This window comes from Pantherophis guttatus, chromosome 4 (genome assembly GCF_059756535.1).
Source record: "Pantherophis guttatus breed Tessera chromosome 4, ASM5975653v1, whole genome shotgun sequence".
Lineage (NCBI taxonomy): Eukaryota > Metazoa > Chordata > Lepidosauria > Squamata > Colubridae > Pantherophis > Pantherophis guttatus.
The window spans coordinates 24,147,249-24,169,863 of NC_142066.1; the positions used below are offsets into that span (position 1 = coordinate 24,147,249).

General features: G+C 41.8%; 2 protein-coding genes across 2 annotated transcripts in view; both read left to right on the plus strand.

Moving 5' to 3' along the window:
* LOC148113911 (vomeronasal type-2 receptor 26-like) overlaps window positions 1–4,806 on the plus strand; it is a 17,087-nt gene extending 12,281 nt beyond the window's left edge. Inside the window, exons 5-6 of the mRNA XM_087893534.1 lie at window positions 2,977–3,103; window positions 3,451–4,806. Of these exons, the coding sequence (XP_087749660.1) occupies window positions 2,977–3,103; window positions 3,451–4,373 (1,050 nt within the window). The 3' untranslated portion in view covers window positions 4,374–4,806. The remainder of the gene's footprint in view (window positions 1–2,976; window positions 3,104–3,450) is intronic.
* A 1,767-nt stretch (window positions 4,807–6,573) lies between these two features.
* LOC148113912 (vomeronasal type-2 receptor 26-like) lies at window positions 6,574–21,354 on the plus strand. Its single transcript, XM_087893535.1, has 7 exons — window positions 6,574–6,582; window positions 9,301–9,470; window positions 10,278–10,569; window positions 11,701–12,555; window positions 17,090–17,317; window positions 19,516–19,642; window positions 19,992–21,354. Exons 1-7 carry the CDS (start codon window positions 6,574–6,576, stop codon window positions 20,912–20,914), a joined length of 2,604 nt encoding a protein of 867 aa, XP_087749661.1. The 3' UTR covers window positions 20,915–21,354.
* The last annotated feature ends 1,261 nt before the right edge of the window (window positions 21,355–22,615 follow it).

Sequence of the window (22,615 nt, forward strand, 5' to 3'; positions counted from 1 at the left end):
CGAAGTCCCCTCCTACAAAGACAAACCCCCTCCTGCTCTCTTCCCCCCCTTTGCTCCATACCTAATCCCTCCCCGTTTCTTATGGCAGCTAAAGCAATAAAGCTGATGCTGACATTCGGCCCCTCTTGCGGAAGAGACGTTAGTCCTAAATAAAAGGAAGAAAGAGAAAGAGAAACAGAATATATACAATGATCAAGGTTTATCAGGGTATTTGACATAGAACTGTTGTACTTTCTTGGGAGCTCGGACATCCCGTTTATTTACCCATTCAGCCTGAGATAGTGGAAAATGTTTCCAGGCAATCAGATATTGGACTTTACCATGGTGTTTTCTAGAGTCCAGGATTTCCTTGACCTCAAAATGTTGCTCCCCTTCTACGAGGATGGGAATTGGAGGGTTGCTATGATCAACCCTTAGGGGAGATGAGTGTTCAGGTTTCAATAAACTAACATGAAATACAGGATGTATCCGTCTCAAGGTTTTTGGTAATTCTAATTCAACTGTCACTGGATTTATCAGTCTGATCACACGGAATGGTCCTACATACTTAGGCCCCAGCTTTTTAGACCTCTGGGTGGTTTGTAAGTATTTGGTAGACAAATAGACTTTATCCCCCACTTTGTAAATGTGAGCTGGGGACCTTTTCTTATCGGCTTGTGCCTTATAAGCTCGGTGTGCCTCATCTAATGCTTTCCGAGTCACTGTCCAGGTGCTCCTTAATTGTTCTATCCAATCTATCAAAGAGGGATTTTGGGGATCATCTTGAGGTAACTCGGGAATGGGTACAAAATCTTGGCCCGATGCAACCTTAAAAGGGGTGAATCCGGTGCTACTATGCACAGAATTGTTATACGCCACTTCTGCAAATGGCAACAAGTCTATCCAATTGTCCTGTTGGTAATTCACATAACATCTAAGGTATTGTTCGAGCACCCCATTGGTTCTTTCACAAGCACCATTTGTCTGAGGGTGGTGACTGGAACTCAACCCCTGTGCGGAGCCTATCAATCTTAAAAATTCTCTCCAGAAACTGGAAGTAAATTGCACACCCCTATCAGAAATTATTCTTTTCGGAGACCCATGTAGTCGGTAAATCTGCCGAATAAATAACTTTGCGAGGGTTTTTGCTGAAGGGATCTTTGAGCAAGGTATGAAATGTACTTGTTTAGAAAACAAATCAGTTACTACCCAAATGACAGTGCAGCCCTCACTGTCGGGTAAGTCCACCACAAAATCCATAGATATTTCCTTCCATGGGGCGTTCGGTCTAGCCACACTTTGCAGTAATCCAGGGGATTTTCCTGGAGGTCTTTTAGCCGAGGCACATACTGGACAGCTAGCTACATATGTCTGTATGTCCTTTTTTAGTGCAGGCCACCAAAACTGTCTCTTAACAAGATGTAAAGTTTTGACAAACGCAAAGTGTCCTGCGGCTTTGGCATCATGCGCATATTTCAATACAGTTGGTCTTAATGTGGTCGGAACATACAATTTCGATCCAACCCAAGCTAGTCCATCGTGGAGTGTGCATTCATTCGAGTGGATTTTAAACCACTCGTCAGCTTTTAGTGCTTCTCGTAACTTTTCGAGTAAATCCCCTGAGAGTTCTGGATCGGTTTTACTCTGTGCTCTGGTAGTGACCTGTGTTGCCAATTGCGTTAAGGGGATCATTGGTTGAACCAGTTCCTTCTTTATGCTGTTGTACTGTGGCAATCTGGAAAGTGCGTCTGCCATGAAATTTTTTCCCCCAGGCAGGTAACGTAAAGTGAAATTGAAACGCTTGAAATGTTGGGCCCAGCGTGCCTGTTTGGGTGACAATTTGCGTGGTGTTTTTAATGCTTCTAGATTCTTATGGTCAGTCCACACCTCGAAAGGATTTGATCACTTCCAGCTTAATGTCAGGTATGCTTCCTTCAGTATCCAGGAAAGAAAACCCCAAACTCAAGCATTTTGAAGAATCTGGTACTTTTACTGAATATGAAAAGATTAACATCCCAGTGAAAGCTGGAAGTGATCAAAACGCGCGAAATGCATCTACTAAGCTTCTTCCCCCCCTCGTGTTTATAGTTTCTCAGCCAATCTAAAGGTCTTCCAAAGGTCAGGTGGCAACACGTCTGGCAGCGTCATCCATCAGGAATGTCGAGACAGTTGGTCGGCCATCCCCTTCTGAAATCTAGTTTCGATTCCCACGAAGTCCCCTCCTACAAAGACAAACCCCCTCCTGCTCTCTTCCCCCCCTTTGCTCCATACCTAATCCCTCCCCGTTTCTTATGGCAGCTAAAGCAGGAAAGCTGATGCTGACAGGCTGGCTGGCTGACTTTCCCACTAATGAGTTTATCTGACCTTTTAGTCAATGTTTGAATCAGGTGAGACACAAAGCATGAAAAAGGTCATCATATCTATTTTCCAATTCAGGCTAATATAAACATCCCATTTCCCTGGAGTTTTGCAGGAAATATTTTTTTTTGCCACTATCACATTTTGCTTCCTATAGCCAATTTAAAAATCCAGAGACAACTGCTGGCCATTTAGAGATTCAGTGGGTTTTTTTCTCTTCCTTTTCCCAGAATACTTTTTCTGCAGGCTTGTGTATTTTAAAATACAGGCAAGATTCGGCTATTTTGCTATCCCATTTTATTGTTCATCACAGAATACTACAGATGGACATATACCAGTCCTGGGTTCACCACACTTGGATCATTCTCCTAATTGTCAGATGGTTTTTTGATAGCTGAGTATGTTCAGAAAAAGGGAGGTCACTGAAGCTGGGCAATTTGCTTGTTTTGCTTCATCCTGTACATGGAAAATGAGGATACCACTCTTGAGTGGCAACGTAACACAACAAGGATACTTGAAAAACAATAACATTATTAGAAATTACAAGAACCTGGGTTTTCTGGATTTCTTTAAAGAGAATGACTGATTGATTCAAAGATTATAAACCATTTAATTCCTTACTCTGGCCATTCCCATTAGACACCACCTTCTGCCACCTGTGTAGAAAGCTGCCATCCTGGGTACCGGAAATTGATTAAGGAGGGAAAACAGGTTTGCTGCTATGACTGTGTCGAGTGTTCAGAGGGAAGCATTTCCACCATGATTGGTAAGAAAACAATATGGATATTTCCTTAAAAATACAGTATGCTCTAACCAAGTTGGGTTCTTGAATTTCGTTTTAAAGAAAAACATAGATTGATTGGGATCTCTCACTAGCCTTGTTCTCTTTCTTCTTTTTTTAAGTAAAAACATTTATTTATTTAACTGTGTAATCTCTCATTCAGGAAATGTGGTCTATTGAATAAAAAAATAAAGTTTAAAAGGCTTTTTTTAAAGCACGATTTTTAAAAGAAGTTCATTCTCTCCAAAAAGAGCTTCAGGAAGGAATAATTGCTAAAAACGTAATTTGATTCAATGTGGAGAATTTTTAGAGATTTTATTTATGGTTTATAGATTCCAAGCAATGTGAGAGGTGTCCGGAAAAACAATATCCAAATGAGAAGCACCATCAATGTATTCCCAAAATTATCACCTACTTATCCTACAAAGAAGTCCTGGGAGAAGTCCTGACTGGCTTTGCTGTTTCTTTTGCTGTCATCACAGTTGTGGTGATGGGGACATTCATCTTCCACCAGAACACTCCCATCGTCAAAGCCAACAATTGGGATATCACCTGCACCCTGCTCGTCTCGCTCCTGCTGTGTTTTCTTTGCTCCTTCCTCTTCCTCGGATGTCCAGGGACAGTCACATGTCTCCTCCGGCAAGCAGTTTTTGGAGTTGTCTTCTCCATTGTGGTGTCTTGTGTGTTAGCCAAAACCATCACGGTGGTTCTGGCCTTCATGGCCACAAAGCCAGGGAACCGCATGAGGTTGTGGGTGGGGAAAAGGCTGTCCGTCTCAGTCATTGTTTTGTGCTCCCTTATTCAAACAAGCATCTGTGCTGTGTGGTTGACCATTTCTCCTCCTTTCCCAGACTTGGACGTGCATTCCCAGGTGGATGAGATCTTAGTGCAATGCAACGAAGGTTCGGAGATTATGTTTTATGTTGTGCTGGGCTACATGTGGCTTCTGGCCCTCATCAGCTTCACGGTGGCCTTCTTTGCCCGGAAGTTGCCCGACACTTTCAATGAAGCCAAGCTCATCACCTTCAGCATGCTGGTCTTCTGCAGTGTTTGGGTGTCTTTTGTGCCCACCTACTTGAGCACCAAGGGGAAATCCATGGTGGCTGTGGAAGTCTTTTCTATCTTGGCTTCAAGTGGTGGCTTATTAGGCTGCATTTTCCTGCCCAAGTGCTACATCATCATACTGAGACCAGAGCTGAATACCAGGGAGCAGCTAGTTAGGAAAAAGACAGATGTGATATCAAGGGCAGCATGAATGATACCTGAATTTATATGATTTGGATGAAAATGTTCTGCATTCTGAATTTTATTCAGAAATAATTGTCTTCTTCAGTTTTTTAATAGCAATCACATTTATTGCCCCATAGTGCTTTATAACATTCTCTGGGTGGTTTACAATGTAAGCATTGTTTGCATACTGTGCCCAACAATCTGGGTCTATTCTTCCATCCTCAGATGGATGAAAGACTGAGTCAATCTTGAGCACCTTCAGGATCAAAGTCTAGGCTCTGGGCAGAGTTTGCAGGCAAATTTGCTTTTACTATGCCACCAGGGCTCTTAATGTAAGAAACTTCACATATACACAATATCAAGGTGAAAAAATGTGCACAACTTTTTCTAGATGAAGATTTCTTTGTCTTTGACAAATAAACTGGAAAGTACATTCAGAAATAAAATATTTGTGCTTTCCAGAACTGATTGTGTTTATTAAGTAAGATTTTATCTCATTTATATTTAGATTTAGCGTAGAATATTTTGATTGTCACTTTAAATTACACTAATCGGCATATATTAAAGTGAAATTTCATTGCATACAGCACTCAAATGGTCATCACCTCCAATATACACTTCATAAACATGACAAATAAATAAATAAATACCCACATACCCCATGTATTATATGACACAGAGAAACAACACAGTTTCGTTGGGATGCATAAATGTACTTGGCGAGAAAAATGAATCTTGCATGGTTACCAGACGGATGGCATAGGGAACAAAGCTGTTACAGAATCAGGTAGTCCTGGTAAAAATACTTCAAAAACTCCTTCCGGAGGGGAGCAACAGAAACAGATCATGAAGTGTGTGTGGGGGGGGGTCTTTAACAACGCTTTGAGCTCTAAGCACATAGAGCTTATAAGGAGCATCCTGAATAATGGGAAGCGAGTTTCCTAAACTTTTTGTTTGTCCTTACCACTCTCTGTATGGACTTTCTATCTGAGGCGCTGCTATCCACCAAATCGAAGAGTGATGCAGTTTGTTAAAACGATCTCAATCGTGCCTTTGTAAAAAATGGCCAGGACGGAAGGAGAAAAATGTGCTCTCCTCATCCGACACAGGAAATACAGACACTGATTTGCATGCTACACTAAGAATGATGTGTGGAGAGACTAATTCACATTCTTAGTTGTCTGCACCCACAGATACTTAACCCAGTTGATTACCTCTAAAGCTGCATCATTGATTCTGAGTGGAGTATGATATGCTTCCTAAAATCTGCAATGATCTCCTTTGTTTTATTAACATTTAGAACCAGGTTTCTTTTATTGCACCAAACCACCAGAATCTTCACCTCTTCCCTATAAGCATCTTCATTGTTCTCCTGGATAAGACTCAACACTGCCGTGCCATCCGCAGACTTCACAATATGATTCGTATTAGATATGGCACAGCAGTCGTGAGTCATCAAGGTGAACAGTAATGGACTCAAGACACAGCCCTGGGGGGAATCTGTACTCTGCAGATGGAGTTGGCAACTTCTCTTCCAACTCGCACAAACTGGGGGCTATCAATAAGGAAATCAAGTATCTAGTTAGATAAAGGAGTATTAAAACCTAATAGGCCCAGTTTGTTCAGCAAATGCTGAGGAATGATTGTGTTGAGTGCCGAACCAAAATCAACAAACAGCATTCGCACGAGTGTTCTTCTCCTCCAGGTGCACCAAGCTAACATGAAGCACACCCAAAAGTGCTTCGTCTATAGAGTGGTTTTTCGAATAGAATAGAATAGAATAGAATAGAATAGAATAGAATAGAATAGAATAGAATAGAATAGAATAGAATAGAAATTTTATTGCCAAGTGTGATTGGACATACAAGAAATTTGTCTTTGGTGCATAGGATCTCAGTGTCTCAGGGCCCGGGCCTTCGGTTGTTTTTGTGCAATGCCAGGTCTATGACTAATAAAGCCCCCCGCATTCATGATTCAGTTCAAGAGGGGGGTGCGGACCTGGCTGGGATCACAGAGACCTGGCTGGGCCACGAGGGGAGGGTGTTCCCCTCATGGAGATGTGCCCACCAGGCTTCCATGCATTTCATCAGCCGAGGGCCCAGGGGAGGGGCGGAGGAGTAGCAGTGATTATTAAAGAAAGTCTTAGTCCAAGGGAGGCCACTGTTCCTCAGATAGCTGGCTGTGAGTCCCTCTTTGTGGACTCTGATTGGATAGTTTCAGACGGGATGACGGAGGCAAGTCTTGAGATTGTTATCTGGGAGGAGTTTGAACCTGTGACTCCTGAGGACATGGACAGGATTTTCGGGAGGCTTAATGCTACCACATATTTACTGGACCCGTGTCCCACTGGCCTCCCGGGAGGTTACACGAGGCTGGTTTCAGGAGATTACCAATGCTTTGCTGGGTGAGGGTGTCTTCCTAGCCGCCCTGAAAGAGGCAGTGCTGAGGCCCCTCCTCAAGAAGCCTTCCCTGGACCCAGCTGTTTTAGCTAATTATCGTCCTGTCTCCAACCTTCGCTTCACGGCGAAGGTTGTCGAGAGTGTGGTAGTGAGGCAACTTCCTCGATTCCTGGATGAAGCTGTCTATCTAGATCCATGCCAGTCGGGCTTCAGGGCGGGTTACAGCATGGAAACGGCATTGATAGCATTGGTTGATGATCTCTGGAGGGCTCGGGACAGGGCTTGCTCCTCTGTTCTGGTCCTCCTAGACCTCTCAGTGGCTTTTGATACCATTGATCATGGTATCATGCTGCGTCAGCTAGAGGGGTTGGGAGTGGGGGGCATCGTTTTACGGTGGTTCTCCTCCTTCCTCTCTGACCGTACGCAGTCTGTGTTGACGGGAGGGCAGAGGTCGACCTTGAGGTTCCTCACTTGTGGGGTGCTGCAGGGATCGGTTCTCTCGCCCCTCCTGTTCAACATTTATGTGAAGCCGCTGGGCGAGATCATCCGTGCTTTGGGATGAAGTGTCAACTGTATGCTGATGACACGCAGTTGTACATTTCAACCCCAGGCCACCCCAATGATGCCCTTGACATGATGTCCCATTGCCTGGAGGCCGTGCGGATCTGGATGGGGAGGAACAGGCTCAGACTCAACCCCTCCAAGACTGAGTGGCTGTGGTTCCTGGCGTCCCGATATAGCCAGCTTACACCATCACTGACTATTGGTGAGGAAATCTTACCCCCCTCAGAGAGGGCTCGCAACTTGGGCATCCTCCTGGACTCATGGCTGGTTTTGGATGATCATATGACGGCCGTGGCCAGGGGGGCTTTTTATCAGGTTCGCCTGATTTCCCAGTTGCGCCCCTTTCTGGATCAGGATGCCTTGTGCATAGTCACTCATGCCCTCGTCACTTCCCATCTGGACTATTGTAACACTCTCTACATGGGGCTCCCCTGAGGGGCACCCGGAGGCTCCAACTGGTCAGAATGCGGCTGCACGAATAATAATGGGGGCAACCCGTTGTTCCCATGTAACACCCCTCATGCGTGAGCTGCACTGGCTCCTGATGGTGTTTCGGGTGTGCTTCAAGGTGTTGGTTACCACATTTAAAGCGCTCCATGGTTTAGGACCTGGCTATCTACAAGATCGCATTCTGCCACCGATTGCCTCCCACCGACCGGTACGCTCACACAAAGAGGGCCTCCTCAGGGTGCCGTCAGCCAAACAATGTAGACTGGTGACCCCCAGGGGGAGTGCCTTCTCTGTGGGGGCCCCTGCCCTCTGGAACCCCCAGACATACGAAGGATCCCCAACCTCCACGCCTTCCGTCGTGCAGTGAAGACCCTGTTATTCCAACAAGCCGCTCTGATGGGATAAATGATTTTAATTTGGTCTTAATGGGGTTTTAAAATTGGTTTTAAAATGAGAGTTTGAAATTCGGCCCATGATTTAATTATTTTAATCTGCTCTTAAATTCTATTTTTACATTGTTTTTATTATGGCTGTTCACCGCCCTGAGTCATTCGGGAGAAGGGCGGTATATAAATTAAATAAAATAAAATAAATAAAGTGTACATAAAAGGAAAGATACGTTCATCAAGAATCATAAGATACAACACTTAATGATAGTCATAGGGTACAAATAAGCAATCAGGAAAAAAATAAATATAAATCATAAAGATACAAGCAACAGAGTTGCAGTCATACAGTCATAAGTGAAGGAGATGGTTGGTGGGAAGGCAAGCTAGAATGAGTCAAATGTAGGGGGAAGGCATGAAACCATATAGTCCTTTACCAATCTCTCAAAACATTTCATCATAATAGAAGTGAGTGCAACTGGACGGTAATCATTAAGGCATGTGATTATAGTTTTTTGGGGAGGCACTGGTACAATGACAGCATTCTTAAAACATGTCAGCAAAGTGAGCAAAGAAGAGATATGCATTTAACTGAATTAGGAGATTGTGAGGTGAGAAGGGAGAATTTATTTGTCTACTAATCCATCTCTTGTTCTTTTAATCAGCATTGCTTTCCTTCGGTTGAGAAAGCCAGACTCGGTTCCCAAAATCTGTTATGATCCCAAGATCATTTCTTTCTTCCCTGATGAGGAGCTGCCAAGAAATGGGTTTCGGTCATATAATTTCTTCAACTGGAAAAATACTTGATAATAGCTTTGGGAAAGAGAATTCCCTACCTAATGATTATCAGAATTAATCAATTAAATTTGGGTTTTTTTTGGGCAAGCACAGAACCTAGGGAGACTTAGCAGTTTAAGTTTACCATGAGCAACAGCTTCATGAGTAAGTGGCCTTATGAATCACTCAGATGATAATGATTGTAATCTACAACTTTAGTTGTGCATAAAACCAGTAGAGGTTCTTTCATTGTTCCAGTCGAAGTGTTGTGATGAAGATGTGGTTGCACTGCTCTGATTGGAGCCAAATTGCTTTGGCATTCAAAGAGACTCACACACTTTCTCATGGGTTTCTGCTCTCTCTCCTTCTCCTCCAGGCTTCTTTCAACAAGACCTTTAACTCCATGTGTCATAACAAACGACATTTGCAGCTTAATCTCCCTGCCCTCTCCAGTGATATCGTCATTGGAGAATTTGTGTCGACTTTATATCCCAAATGGTCTTTGCTCCACTTTATGGAACATCCAGCAGGATCTTTGGAAGGATGGCAAGTACTCCTTTGAAAGAAACTGTGATATGCCTTTCAAGGTTTTTTTTTTTAATTGATTGTATTCAGGACATTCTGATTAATTTTTTTCCATTTTAGATGAGAATTAAAACTGGTTTAGGTATATTTTTTATTTATATATCTGTCTTGGTTAATGATATTTCAGGTGCTGAAATATACAGTAGCTGTTAAATGTTGCCTTGTAGACATGGTTTTTCATGTTGCTGTTGTTATACATCAATTAACCTGTTCATGAGAAGATTTGATTTTAATGACACTGTTCCCCTATTTTTTTTATTTAACATTCAAAATGAAAGCAAAACCATATCAAAACTATTTAGCATGAATATTTTATTAAAGGTTTAAATACATATCTATGATTCTCATACTACATAATGCCACTGTTAGGAATTTGTCACTTTTTCCTGATTAGCAAACACTTCTACATACCAAGACTTTTATTTTATAAAGATTGTGATAGCTTGAGTTTTCTACTTCTTATGCAGTAAGTCTCCTTAGTAGAAAGACGGAGCATATTTAAATATATGAATGTGATAAAATGTGAATTGTTGTTAACAGTTGGCAAAATCCATCAGTTTCTGTCCTTCTATTGCATTGCTGCCCTACATACACAAAACAATGCTTGTAATTGCATTAAAATTCTCAAAATATGATCACAGTTCCCACATGATCCTCCAATGAGATTCAAGCACTGCACTTCAGCCCAGATACATCATTTTAGATGTATCTAAATCCAGTTATTGTCACATTCGAAGATTATAGAACTAAATGAAACTCTTCTTGCAGGCCATTGCCTAAAAACGTACAGCATGTCCTAGCCTTCAGTTTTGCCATTCAGGAGATCAACAGGAATGAGAATTTGTTACCCAACATCACCTTGGTCTCCAAGATATACGAGAATGGTTTTCAGGCAATGAAAGCCTCTGAGAACCTTTTCACTCTCCTCTTTGTGGAAGGCCTCTGTCAACTCAATTACAGGAAGGGAAAGGACCAAAACATCATGGCCGTCATTGGTGATCTCCCTTCCCAGAACACCATCCAGATGGCCAACACCTTAAATGCCTACAAGATTCCACAGGCAGGTATCTGGTTTCACATTATGCACAAGAAAAGAAAGGATGGCAATTAAAAGTGAAGACAACCCCTCAAAAACAGCTGCAATATTGGGGAACTCGTTTTAGAGTTTTTATTTACTTATTTTGTCAGAGAAATGCAATGCATCAATTACTATTATATGTGTAGTAATTCTTAATAAGCACAAACATATTTAGTTTGTAGAAACTGTATAGCTATCACTGTTTCGGACTTCTTCTTCTCCTCCTCCTCCTCCTCCTCCTCCTCCTCCTCCTCCTCCTCCTCCTTCTTGTCTTTCTCTTTATCACTTTGGGTTCTTGTTCTTGCTCTTTTGGTGGCCTCAGGCATTGTTAATTGATATTGTAGTAGTGTATCTGATGTTGTCTCTCCATCTTCTGGGTATTCTATGTTCACAAGAATTTTAAATATGCTTATCCTAATTATCTTACCCTCATAATATAAAATGGAAGATGAATACTGTCAGATCCTTAATGAAAAAGCCGCCTCTCTTATTACTCATTCCTATCTGCTCTCTAAAAGGCATATGGTGGCTCAGTAGCTGCTGACCTTGTCAATCTAAGTTCAGTGGTTCGAATCCCTAGTGCTGCATAATGGGCTGAGCTCCTGTTACTTGTCCCAGCTTTTGCCAATCTAGCAGTTTGAAAGCAGGTAAAAAATGTACATAGAAAAATAGAGACCACCTTTGGTGGGAAAGTAACAGGGTTCCATGGATGTTTGGCATTTAGTCATGCCGGCCATATGAACATCGAGACATCTTCAGACAGCACTGACTCTTTGGCTTTGAAATGAAAATGAGCACCACCCCCTAGAGTCAGGAACGACTAGCACATATGTGCGAGTAGAACCTTTATCTTTATCTGCTCTCTATTTCTACTTAGCACAATCAAAGATTGAGATGACTTTGTCTAAAAAGGGATGAATGGAATTCTAATGGTGGTCTGGTTACCAAAGCTCTCAGGAAAGACTTGTTGATCTCCAGATTTAGTATTTATCTCACCCATCAAGATTTTTTTATGGAAAAACAGGTCCAAAAGAAATACTTCCATTTTTTTTTATGTGTCTACAGAAGCAGTATTTCATCTAAAAATACATCATTATTATTCCCACTCTGCAGCTCAGTTATGGCACTTTTGACCTGGCATTGAGTGATAAACAGCAATTTCCTTCTTTCTTCTGGATGACTCCAAATGAAAACCTCCAGTATGCTGGGATTATTCAGCTCTTGAAATATTTTGGATGGAATTGGATTGACCTGCTCATTCCAGAAGACACCACTGGAGAGAGATTTCTCAGAATTCTGAGACCAAAATTCATCCAGAGTGATATTTGCATTTCTTTAATTCAACTTATTCCAAGATTGACAAATTATGACCCCAGTACCTTACGGAAGATTAATCTAGGTAAAACAGGACGTGTCCTGTGGTATAGTAAAACCAATGTAATACTAGTTTATGGGGACATGCAATCTATAGAAGTCTTACGAATAATTCTTGAATGGTATGAAATTGGTCAAAGGCTCCCAATTGAGAGGGTTTGGGTCATAAGTGCTCTCTGGGATGTCACTTCTGTCTTTGATCCTCAGAAATTTACAGCATTGTCTTTCAATGGAAGCTTGTCTTTTGCCCTACACATAAATAGGGTCCCAGGCTTTCAAGAGTTCCTTGAGAAGCTAAATCCATATCACTCTAAAGTGCATTTCCTACCTCAATTCTGGAGTGCAGCATTTATCTGTTCACTTCCAATGTACAATATATATGCAGCAGGCAAAGGAAGCTGCACTGGGAAAGAGGATCTGGGGAGTCTCCCTGGAACTGTCTTTGAAATGGAGATGTCTGGCCAGAGCTACAGTATTTACAATGCTGTCTATGCTGTAGCACATGGTCTCCATGCTATGTATTCATCCAGAGCCAGGCAGAAGACAAGAGGCAATGGAGAGAAGTGGAATTTGCTAGAAGTCCAACCTTGGCAGGTTAGTTATGGTTCCTTCTAATGTAGTGGGAATGTAGCCGTAATAACATATTGATTTCAATTTTTACAAAATTCAAAATTCATTAACAGTATATTTTACAACAGTCTGCATTCATCTGAAAGTGTCTGAACAAAACATCTTTTCATTTGGATAATGTAGGAGATTACAAGGTTGAGCCCGAGGGTAGGGTCAAATGCATCATCCGTTTGGTGTCTCTACACCCCCATAAAAGACCTAATTCCAGCCCCCCTTTAAGTCCGTTGGCTCTTCTCTGGTGCCAATTCACCTTGACCATTGATAGTTCAGAATGTTGTAATAGGTAGCATGAAATAAACTTGTAGTACTTTTGAACTCTGTTCTGATTCCGTGCAACAAGGAACAATATCATATTCTTTATTTAGCTGCTCCTCGAAAGTGTATGTATGTATGTATGTATGTGTGTGTGTGTGTGTGTATGTGTAGAGATAGATAGATAGATAGATAGATAGATAGATAGATAGATAGATAGATTTAAAATATATGTTTAAAAATTATTGTTTAATAACAGCATAGTTGGAAGGGACCTTGGAGGTCTTCTAGTCCAACCCCCTGCTCAGGCAGGAAACCCTATACCAGTGATGATTAACCTTTTTGGTGCCGAGTGCCCAAAGCATGCGCGCGCGAATGCATTCACATGAGGGCTTCCCCTGTACCCCATTTTGGGCCTCGAAAGCCTCCTGAACCCCCATGCATGAACTCTGCCCCCCCCCACACACATGTACATGTACATCCCCCACATGCGCCCCACTCCTGCACATGCACGGCAGAGACCAAAAGACCAGGTGGTCGGCTGGAGGCACACATGCATACGCGGTGGAGCTGGGCTGGGGCGACCGCTGGCGTGCTGCAGAGAGGGCTTTGGATGCCATAAGTTCACCATCAAATCACACCTAGTCCTTCTTTTCATTAAACTAGACATACCTAATTCGAGCAACCTTTTTTTACACATCTTAGTCTCCAGTCCCCTAATCATCTTGGTTGCTCTGCACTCTTTCTAGAATTGCAACATCCTTTTTACAATGTGGTGACCAAAACTGGATGCAGCATTCGAAATGTGCTCTGCAGGATGAAGGCATCTTCCCATGTTTCAAACCAATATGGTCTGAGCTTTCTTTTGCCAATTAGACCCACAATATTTGGTGATGTCATTGAGCCATCTTCTTTTTGGTCTCTTTTGTAGACACCTTTTATCAACAGTGAAAAGTGATTAGAGTTGATAAAACACTTTTTTATCAACTGGGATCCATTCTATGACTGCCTTGGTCCACCTGCCAAGTCCTTGTCAAGTGGTATTAACACTTCAAATGATCTTGATTCTATCCTCTGTTAATTCAGCCTAGGATTGAGTTGGCTTTTTTGGCAGCTGAAGCACACTGCTGACTCATATTGTCCACCAGACCCCAAGATCCCTGTCACAGTTACTATTTTCTTACCAAAATATAGAACCTTACTTTTTTCACCATTGAATTTTCTTTTGTTAGATAGTGCCCGATAGGTCACATCTGACAACATCCTTCTGTATTTTAAGCCTATCTTCTGGAGTTTTGGCTACTTCTGCCAATTTTGTGTCATATGCAAATTTTATGGCTTATCTATCCCCTCATCCAAATCATTGATGAAGATGTTGAAGAGTACTGGGCCTAAAACAGAGCCTTGGGGTACCCCACTGCATATTTCCATCCATGTAGATGCAGTTCCATTGAGGACTACATGTTGAGTGCGGTTGGTCAGCCAATTATGAATCCATCTGGTGGTGATGCTGTCTAACCCACATTTTTCTACTTTAGCAAGTAGTAGGTTATGGTCTACCTTATCAAATGCCTAACTGAAGTCCAAGTAAATTATATCCACAGCATTTTTCTCGTTCACTAAAATTTGTCTGGCATGATCTGTTTTTGACAAACTGATGTTGGCTCTTGGCTACAACTTTGTTTGCCTAAGGTGTTCACAGATTCGTTATTTGATTTTCTTTTCCAGAATCTTCCCAGGTATTAATGTCAGGTTGATAAATCTGTAGTTTCCTGGATCCATTTTTCCCCTTTTTTGAAGATGGGAACTACGTCACCTCTTTTCCAGTCCTCTGATAGTTCCCCAGTGCTCCAGGATTTTTGAAAGATATAGTTGTTTGTTTGTTTGTTTATTTATTTATTTATTTATTTTGCCGAGTACATATTAGATAATATAAATAAGTATAAGCATGAATTGAATACATAAAATGAATACAATTAAAGGAAACATTAGGACAGGGACGGTAGGCTCTTATGATCACATCTGCCAGTTCCTTCAGAAGCTTGGAGTGTAATCCATCTGGTCCTGTTGATTTGAACTCACGTAGGGTAGACAGGTGCTCTCTTACCTTTTTCTTATCTATTTCTTATCTATTTTAAGTTGTATTCCTGCATTTCGCATGCAGCTGCAAAAAATTAATTAAGCAGTTCTTCTTTCTTCCTGTTGTTCATTACTTTCTTGCCATTTTCTCCCATTAATGGACAATAATTTCCTTGACATTTTTCTTGTTTTTTACATGTTGAAAGAAGCTTGTTGTTGTTGTTGTTGTTGTTGTTGTTGTTGTTTACTTTTGTCGCAAGACTTAGTTCATTTTGAGCCTTAGCTTTCCTGACTTCATTTTTGCAGTCTCAAGATATTTGTTGATATTCTGCTTTGGTTAGGTGCCTCTCTTTCCAGTTTTTATATTTGTCCCTTTTGTCTTTAAAATTTATAATTTTTAGTTGTCTATAGGCTTGGTGGTAACCTCTGAAAGTATGTATTTCTTGTTGCAATTTTGATTTTTTTTTTTCACAGATATTATATTAGGTATATGGAGATATTTTTTCCCAGAGGTCTTCTGCTTCCTCTCCAAGTTTCAATCCAGTACATGACTACCTTTTATGCAGCATTTTGTGGTTGAATAGCAGAAGAAAAATTCACTAAAGTAGAGAGAAGGAAAAATTGTGCAAAATAATAATAATAATCAATGAAATTGGTGGCAGGAGTAAGATAATTAATTGTTCTAACTGTTCTAACTTCTAGAAATTGTGGATGCTCCAACACTGGAAGTTTTTAAGAAGAGATTGGACAACCATTTGTCTGAAATGGTTTAGGGCCGTGATGACGAACCTATGGCATGCATGTCACAGGTGGCACACATAGCCATATCAGTGGGCATGCCAGCTCAGCTCTGGCACGCATGCGCGTGCAGGCCAGCAAATTTTCCAGCCTTCTGGGCCCACCAGAAGTAGGGAAACAGGCTGTTTCCTGCCTCCGGAGGGCCTGGCCCGTTTTCCTTTCTTACCTGGCTCCAGATCCTCTCTATTTATCTGGGAAGGGTGAAAAACAGCCTTTCTCACTTCCTCGGAGGCCTCTCTAGGAGTCTCTGGAGACTGGGTACAGCAAAAAAGGTCACTTCCTGTCCCACTAGGAGTTGGGAAATGGGCCCTTTCAGGCCTCTGGAGGGCCTCCGAGGGAGTGGGAAAGGCTGTTTTCGCCCTCCCCAGGTGCACAGAGACGATCTGGAGCCAGGTAAGAAAGAAAAATGGGCCTACCAGGCCATCGCGTGCCAGGAGCGGGGGGAGGGGGATTGCGCACGCATGCGCAGGGGGGTCGCATAGAATTATGGTGTGGGTACGCACACATGCAAACTTCCCCCACCCACCCCCCCTCCTGGCATGCGATGGCAAAAAGGTTAGCCCTCACTGGTATAGGGTTTCCCACTTGAGCAGGGGTTGGACTAGAAGACTATAAGACCTCCAAGATCTCTTCCAACTCTGTTATTCTATTATTCTGTTATATTTCTTAGCAAAAATTTTATCCATCATGAAGTGCAACATGTGCAATATATCTGACCAAAAAACTCTATTTTAATTAAAGTCAATTCCGTTTATTACAGTCATAGACCAGACACCAGAAACAATAAAAACACTCAGTAAATATGCAATTAAAAATTCTACTATAAAATAATAAATAACAGCTAAAATCTATGATAAAATCCAGCCTGTCGATTATATATGGTCTAAAATTACAATTCATAAACTTGTAGCCCATAGTCAGTTTAATATTTAAAAAGGAAGAAAGAAGCAGTGCAACAGGTTTGCCATATTTGTTGTATAAAATAGCTATGGTGGATTAGAAATGTGTTTCTGATGAATCCCCAATGCTGGTATGCAGAATCTAGCCACCTGCGCAGAAGTAATGGACTTAAGCAGCCACTGGAGATAAGGAGTGTCGGAGTGGCCAGGATACCCAGTAAATGTTGGAAGAATATGTTTCTTTGAATCTCTCTGTAAAGGCACATCGAAAGAATAATACTTAAACATAAACTATAGTCCTGCAAAATAGAATTATGCCTTTGGAATATTAAAAAAAATACTATTAACGCTAAACTTTGGCTGCTAGTTAAAAATGACTTGAGTGCCATTTGGTAAATCCCAGCATGGAATTGTACATTCTATTACCTACTATTGGTATCAATATCTCACTTATCTCTCTTATCTTTCAGCTTCGTTTATTTCTGAAAAACCTCCATTTCAACAATAGTGCTGGGGAAGAAATAGTTTTCAATGAGAATGGAAACCTGGCAGCAGCATACGATATCATCAACTTGATTACTTTCCCCAATCGATCCTTTCAGAAGGTCCAAGTTGGAGATGTTGAACCTCAGAGTTCTCAAAAGGAAGGCCTCACCATAAATGCAACTGCCATTGTATGGAATCCCAAATTTAAGCAGGTGAGTTAAACAAACCAACTAAAACACGAGGATATTTTCTCAATTTCTGGGATTTTAAACCAGTAACCTTAGAGTGGTTCCAAGGTCATTTTGTATCTTCTTAATGATGTTAGAACACTTTTGTATCCTGGAAAAATGAAGAAGTTCTCAATTCTACATTACACTTTCAGAATGTGGGGAAAGAGCTCACTGGGATTATTATTTATTTATTTATTTTTGTATAAAATAACAGATATAAGTATAAGATTATGAATATAGGAAATGGATACAAATAAAAGGGGACAGTAGGACAGTGACGGTAGGAATGTAGGTGCACTTATGCATGCCCCTTACAGACCTCATAGGAATGGGGTGAGGTCAACAGTAGACAGTCTAAGGTTAAAGTTATGGGCGTTTGGGGATGAAACCACAGAGTCAGGTAGTGCATTCCAGGCATTGACCACTCTGTTGCTGAAGTCGTATTTTCTGCAATCCAGTTTGGAGCAGTTTACCTTTAGTGAAGTGGAAGATTCATCTTTTGAAAGGTAATACTGAAGGGAGGATTAACCTTTCTTCTTTGAAAAAAATATTAAAAATTACAGTTACAATAATACAAACAAGAAAAGGAAAGATTTTACATAGATATACTGTAGATGATAGATAGATGAGATAGATAGATAGACAGATAGATAGATAGATAGATAGATAGATAGATAGATAGATAGATGATAGATAGATAGATAGATAGATAGATGATAGATAGATAGATAGATAGATAGATAGATAGATAGATGATAGATAGATAGATAGATAGATAGATAGATAGATAGATAGATAGATAAATAGATAGATAGGACTCTCCCACTAATGAGTTTATCTGACTTTTTTTTTTTTTTTTGAATCAGTTGAGACACAAAGCATAAAAAAGGTCATCACACCTATTTTCCACTTCAGGCTAATATAAACATCCCATTTTTCTGGAGTTTTGCAGGAAATATTTCTCTTGCCAGTTCCCATAGCCAATTCAAAAATCTGGGGACAGCTTCTGGCCATATAGAGATTTAGATATTTTTCCCCTCTTCTTTTTCTCAGAGAACTGAATAGCTTTTCTGCAGGTACTAATGCTTGTGTATTTTGAAATACAGGCAAGTTTGGATTATTGTGCTATCCCATTTTATTGTTCATCACAGAATACCACAGATGGACTGTGGACATATATCAAAGTTTGCCATCACCCCAACTCCTGTGTTCACCACACTTACATGACTGTCCTAATTGTCAGATGGTTTTTTGATAACTGAGTATGTGCAGAACAAGGGAGGCCACCGAAGCTGGGCAATCTGCTTGTTTTACTTCACTCATCCTGTACATTGAAAATCAGGATACCACTCTTGAGTGGCAACGTAACACAGGGATAATGGAAAAGGATAGCAAATACTAGACCAGAATATTTTTGCTGTCATCTCAGCAGTTTCAACACTATTTCCCATACATTACAAATTTATTTTGGATTTTCTTCTTACTATTCAAATTTAACAGCTCATTAAGATTATGAAAAACATCCTGTTTTATCAACCCCTTTAGGACATCTCAAGTTCCTTTACACACTCTGTAGGGTTCATGAACTGATTTGTATTCAAATTTTCAATAGCAATTCAAAGATTTTTCAGATTTTAACTGCTCCTCTGACTGATTCTAGCAATCAGTCCTAGGAATTCCAAATTTTGCATTATTAGAAATTACAAGAAGCTGGTTTTCTTTAGGTAAATGTAAAGGTTCCCCACGCACAGATGTGCTAGTTGTTCCCAACTCTAGGGCACAGTACTCATCTCTGTTTCAAAGCCAAAGAGCCAGCACTGTCCAAAGATGTCTCTGTGGTCATGTGGCCAGCATGACTAAAAGCCAAAGGCGCACGGAATGCTGTTACCTTCCCACCAAAAGTGGTCTCTATTTTTCTACTTGCATTTTTTACCTTCTTTCAAACTGCTAGATTGGCAGAAGCTGGGACAAGTAACGGGAGCTCACCCAATTACGCAGCACTAGGGATTCGAACTGCTGAACTTCTGATCTTTCCATCAACAAGCTCAGAGTCTTAGCCACTAAGCCACTGCGTCCCTTGGTTTTCTTTAGCTTTTATTTAAAGAGAATGACTGCTGACTGATTGATTCAAAGCTTGATTATAATCCATTTTAATTCCTTACTCTGGCCATTCCCATTAGACTCCACCTGCTGCCACCTGTGTAGAAAGCTGCCATCCTGGGTACCGGAAATTGATTAAGGAGGGGAAACAGGTTTGCTGCTATGACTGTGTCGAGTGTTCAGAGGGAAGCATTTCCACCATGATTGGTAAGAAAACAATATGGATATTTCTTTAAAAACACATTATGCTATAACCAAGTTTGGGTTCTTGAATTTAGTTTTAAAGAAAAGCATAGATTGATTGGGATCTCTCACTAGCCTTGGTCTCTTTCTTCTTTTTTTTAGTAAAAACTTTTCCTTATTTAACTGTGTAATCTCTTGTTCAGGAAATGTAGTCTATTGAATAAAAAAATAAACTTTAAAGGGATTTTCTTAAAGCAAACATTTTAATAGCGTTATTCTCTCCAAAAACAGGCATAATCAGGAGGCATAATTGCTAAAAACTTAATTTGATTCAGTGTGTAGAATTTTTAGATATTTTATTTATGGTTTATAGATTCCAACCAATGTGAGAGGTGTCCGGAAAAACAATATCCAAATGAGAAGCACCATCATTGTATTCCCAAAATTATCATCTACTTATCCTACAAAGAAGCCCTGGGAGAAGTCCTGACTGGCTTTGCTGTTTCTTTTGCTGTCATCACAGTTGTGGTGATGGGGACATTCATCTTCCACCAGAACACTCCCATCGTCAAAGCCAACAATTGGGATATCACCTGCACCCTGCTCGTCTCGCTCCTGCTGTGTTTTCTTTGCTCCTTCCTCTTCCTCGGATGTCCAGGGACAGTCACATGTCTCCTCCGGCAACCAGTTTTTGGAGTTGTCTTCTCCATTGCAGTGTCTTGTGTGTTAGCCAAAACCATCACGGTGGTTCTGGCCTTCATGGCCACAAAGCCAGGGAACCGCATGAGGTTGTGGGTGGGGAAAAGGCTGTCCGTCTCAGTCATTGTTTTTTGCTCCCTTATTCAAACAAGCATCTGTGCTGGGTGGTTGACCATTTCTCCTCCTTTCCCAGACTTGGACATGCATTCCCAGGTGGATGAGATCTTAGTGCAATGCAACGAAGGCTCAGAGATCATGTTTTATGTTGTGCTGGGCTACATGTGGCTTCTGGCCCTCATCAGCTTCACGGTGGCCTTTTTTGCCCGGAAGTTGCCCGACACTTTCAATGAAGCCAAACTCATCACCTTCAGCATGCTGGTCTTCTGCAGTGTTTGGGTGTCTTTTGTGCCCACCTACTTGAGCACCAAGGGGAAATCCATGGTGGCTGTGGAAGTCTTCTCTATCTTGGCCTCAAGTGGTGGCTTATTAGGCTGCATTTTCCTGCCCAAGTGCTACATCATCATACTGAGACCAGAGCTGAATACAAGAGAGCAGCTAGTTAGGAAAAAGACTGATGTGATATCAAGGGCAGCATGAATGATATCTGAATTTCTATGATTTGGATGAAAATGTTCTGCATTCTGAATTTTATTCAGAAATAATTGTCTTCTTAATTTTTTTAATTGCAATAGAATTTAGATTTGTTAAGTGGGTGAATTGCAATAGAATTTAGACTTGTTAAGTGGGTGAGAGTGACCAAGGTTCACGCTCTCCAAACGCTCTTCACCAATGTAATTTTGTACGCTCCGCCTACCTGCGCGACTACGTGACCTACGTTGGCCACGGATTGACAGACTGAGAACTAGGAGGAGAGGGGTGTTTTGTCCTTATACGGGCATCCGCTGGTGGTTGGCTAATCCACCGGCGGGAAGTTTAAATGAATGTCATTGGCCGGCTAGCTTGCCAGAGCTGTATATAAGGAGGGCTCGGCAGCACAGCCGGCAGTTCTGTATGAGCTGAATAAAGTGCTGAACGGACCTCTGCTGAGTCGCCTCTTCTTTTCCCTGCGCCAATCTAACACACATGACCACCTAGCCATTCCCACCCAGCCAATCCAGGCCCCCAACAGTCTGAGGGACTGTGAATTGGCCCCCTGTTTAAGAAGCTGGAGGACCCCTGCTCTAGAAGGTAGGCTCAAAATAGAGAAGGATCTTGATACACTTGAACACTGGGTTCTACCAGGCAAAATGAAATTCATTGGTGAGGAAAGTAAGATTTTAGACTTAGGCAAGTAAAACAAAACCCACAGATATAGAATAGGCGATGGTGAACCTTTTTGCCATCATAGGCCAAAAGCGGAGGGAGTGCGGGGGGTCGTGCATGCGTGTGCCCACACCCATAATTCTCTGTACAATGCTGCTCTGCAAGTGCATGAGACACTCCCCTGGTTTTGGCACTCCCCCTCCTGCTTTTGGCACGGTTGTCCCGCTAGGCCCATTTTTTGCTCTTCCCAGGCTCAAGAGCCTTTCTAGGAGCTGGGGGGGCAAAAAATGATTCCCCCCCCCAGAGGCCTTCCAGAGGCTGAAAATGACCCATCTGCCGACTTCTGGTGGGACCAGAAGACCCATTTTTTACTCTCCCCAGGCTCCAGAGCCTTTCTAGGAGCCTTGGGAAAACCAAAATGGCCTTCCCCCCAATCCCCCAGAGGCCCTCCGGAGGCCAGAAATGGCCCGTTTGCCGACTTCCAGTGGGAAGTCGGCAAATGGGCTATTTCTGGCCTCCGGAGGGCCTCCGGGGGTTGGGAAAGGCCGTTTCCCCCCCCCCCAGCTCCTAGAAACGCTCTGGATCCTGGGGAGAGCAAAAAAACAGGCCTTCCCCATTCTTTTCAGTCCCTCTGGAGGTAGGAAACAGCCTGTTTCCATAGTGCCAGTGGGTCCAGAAGCTGGCTGGCATGCACATGCGTGCCCACCAATATGACTAGATGTGCCACCTGTGGCACACGTGCCATAGGTTCGCCATCATGGGAATAGATGGTATTCTGGCTCAATAGTAGTAATTGTGAATGGGATCTGGGAGTCCTGGTTTACAAATATCATTTGCCTCACCACATACAGGTTTTTTAGAAGCCATTCAAATTACTCTTGTAGTTGTGGAAACATTTTCTGCCTTTCAGCTTTCTAGCACGAGATCCTGGCAGAGGAAGGCATCCTATAAGATCCTATAGGAATGTTCCAATATCTAAAGATATTGCCACAAAGAAGAGGGGATCAACCTATGCTCCAAGTCACCTGAAGGCAG